The 3,114-nt window shown below is 42.7% G+C and overlaps 1 protein-coding gene across 1 annotated transcript in view; it reads left to right on the forward strand.

Annotated features, from left to right (window-relative positions):
• The first annotated feature begins 990 nt into the window (after nt 1-990).
• The window catches only part of LOC142488243 (uncharacterized), a 2,842-nt gene continuing 718 nt past the window's right edge, over nt 991-3,114 (forward strand). Inside the window, exons 1-4 of the mRNA XM_075588613.1 lie at nt 991-1,237; nt 1,581-1,886; nt 2,469-2,561; nt 2,953-3,114. The exon at nt 2,953-3,114 is cut by the window's right edge and continues 718 nt beyond it. Of these exons, the coding sequence (XP_075444728.1) occupies nt 991-1,237; nt 1,581-1,886; nt 2,469-2,561; nt 2,953-3,114 (808 nt within the window). The remainder of the gene's footprint in view (nt 1,238-1,580; nt 1,887-2,468; nt 2,562-2,952) is intronic.

Consider the following 3,114-nt stretch of genomic DNA (forward strand, 5'->3'; position numbering starts at 1 on the left):
CCATTAGCTTTTTTTTTTTATTGTAATGTCCTTGCGCAACTCTCGCGCAACTTTGAAACCATTAGATTTTTTTTTTTTCTTCTACTTGGTCCACTGTCCTCACGCAACTCTCGCGCAACTCTCGCGCGACTTTGAAAGCATTTGGCGCCGAAATTAAAGTTGCAGGAATCAATTCCAGTCACAGCGTCTCTGTGAATGCATACAGAGATTCCTGTGGCACATAAACGTCTCGCCTCACAAGTACATTGTACAGTACTACACTGAAGGCACATCTACACTTCACTCTGCCTTTTTAGACGATTACAAACAGCATTTGTTTTTACTGAAGTTGCTGTTGCATTTCAGGATGTCTTTTGGTCAATTACCAAGTAATAGGATAAGGGGGGCACATGCAGGCACAAATGTTGCTCGTGGTGTTACTTCACACAAACATGTGCATGTATTTTCAACTTCTGTTAACGAAGGTGCAGGAGTTAGTGGTGCAATGTTTAATGTACGGAACAATGATACTGTTACGCAGAGTGCAACAATGTCTGCTGGTGTTACATGTGTTCCTAGTATGGCTGCGCCTGATGTCAATGGTGTGGCGAGTATCTCAGCAGGTGTGACTGATGGTGTGTGTGTACCGAGAATGTTTGTGACACTGTGAGTGTTCGTGGTGTTGGTTGTTTGGGTGTTAGTGTGCGTGGCGCTATGCGTGGTAGGGTTCGTGGTAGAGCTCGTGGTAGTGCTCGTGGTACGGTTGGTGGTATTGTGCGTGGCAGTGTTAGTGTGCGTTCCGAAGAACGTGGCGGTTTACGTGGTGGGTTACGTGGCGGTGTACGTGGTGGAGAACGTCGCGGTGTACGTGTCCGTGTACGTGGCAGACAGTGTAGTAGTGTGAGCACAATGCATTTTCCTCACGACAAAACTAATGCTAGTGTGTCCGAGTCAGGCAGTGAAACTATTAGTGCAACAATGAATGTGCACACACTATTGCCTACAGTGACCATGTCAGCGGTTCATGAACAAGTGTGTGCAGGTGCAGATGTCACCTCAGATAATGTTGAGGCTGACATACACATGGGCAACATTGGTTTTCAAGAGGAATACATGCCCGAAAATAACATATATGATGCTGTCAGTCCACTGGTACAACATGCTAAAAAAAGAAACGTTAAATTTAGTGACGAGGAGAATCAGGTGCTAGTTGCGTCAATTTTGGAACACTATGACCGTCTGTTTGGACATCTGGTTGGTACGTTGTACACATGTTATAAATTTGCACTTGGAATCATAATGTCAGTAAATATATTCACCTCACATACGTAACACCATGTTACTGGTTGCCAATAACAGTACAGTTACAATGCTGTGTTTGCTACTGTTGTTTCACAACAGCAATTATGTCATGCATTACAATACACACAGTCAATAGTCATCGTTGTAGTTAAATTGCACATTCTCTAATTTGGTCATAAAGTAACATAGCACTTACTGCAATTGTCCATGTAGAAAATAAAAATCACACATGTTATATTATAAAACAATGTTAAAATTACAAATCTGTTTCTCTCTACTGTCATTATGTTTCTTAACAGTAAAAACCTCCCCTATGGTGAAGAAACAATTGTGGAGAAATATCCGTGATGCTGTGTCTGGCTGTGGAATTCAAGTGCGCACGCACGATAATTGCCGGAAACGGTTTGACGACATCAAAAGAAAACTCAAAATAAAATTACAACAATACTCCAAGCATGCCAGAGGCACAGGTGGAGGCCCACCTGCTACACCATTGAACCTAACACCTTTGGAGGAGCAGTTAAGCGCAAAGTTGCCTTCCATAGTAATAAAAGGATTTGAAGGAGATTTTGATATTGGAGTTTATCAGGATGATTTTCAGCATGGTAAATTGTATGTGTTAAATGTTCGTAATGTGAATCTTATACTATATTAGTGAAAGCACTGTATGTTTGCCTGCCTGGATGTCCGGTGTCCCTAGCGGCAATCTCATTGGTCCCTTGGGCCGCCCGCCCCCGCACACCTCTCATTGGCCTCACACACTCACACCACCCCCTTGGCCCGCCCCCCACACCTCGCATTGGCCTGAGGCGGAGTGACGGGCCAAAGGTCCACAAAAAAAACCCAAAAAAAACCACACACACACACACTCTCCACCCTCCACCCTCCTCAGCGCGCGCACACACACACACACACACACACACACACACACACACACACACACACACACACACGTAGAGACACACACACACGTAGACACACACACACCGATACAGACACCTATACAGACACCTATACAGACACACGTATACACGTATACACACAGACACACGTATGCACACAGACACACGTATGCACACAGACACACGTATGCACACAGACACACGTATGCACACAGACTATGATCCATGTAATGTGTATACACATTGTACAGTAATTATATATTTTTCATATTTCTCCGTCTACAGAGTTAAATTATGCAGATGAGGAATCTACAGAAGCTACTGACAGTATGGAAACACAATTGAATGTAACACAGCAATCTGATGCAAATGTGGAAGGTGAATATTGTACTACATTGTAATGTTGAAATTAAATTAAACATCATGGAGGGTTACCGCCGCCGCAGCTCCTAACGAGCTCTGCTCCCCCCACCCGCTGACATGCACACACACTGACTGACACATGTGTGCCGAGCACGCGCGTTATAAGTCAATTTCTGCGACAAAAGTCAAAGAAGTTTCACTTACTATGCGCGTGCACAGAACACACAGCTTTTTTAATCACGGCAATTAATCACAATTTTTTTTTAATCATACATTTAAGTATTGTTGATGCGCATTAGAATGGAGTACACACAATTGAAATTTATGTAGTGTATAAAAATTACTTTAGAATACAAAAATACTTATTTTAATACTTTACAAATGTGACAATTCTTTCTTTTCATAGACATCGAGATGGAAGGGAGCTTGATGGACACGAATATTGTGCATGATGATTGTCCAGCTGACTCAGAGGAAGGAACAGCTACTAATGAGGAAAGGATAGATTGTGAAAATGACCAACATCATCAACTCATGTCAATACAGGATGCTGAAGAGCGTTTAATTA

Source organism: Ascaphus truei, chromosome 2 (genome assembly GCF_040206685.1).
Source record: "Ascaphus truei isolate aAscTru1 chromosome 2, aAscTru1.hap1, whole genome shotgun sequence".
NCBI lineage: Eukaryota > Metazoa > Chordata > Amphibia > Anura > Ascaphidae > Ascaphus > Ascaphus truei.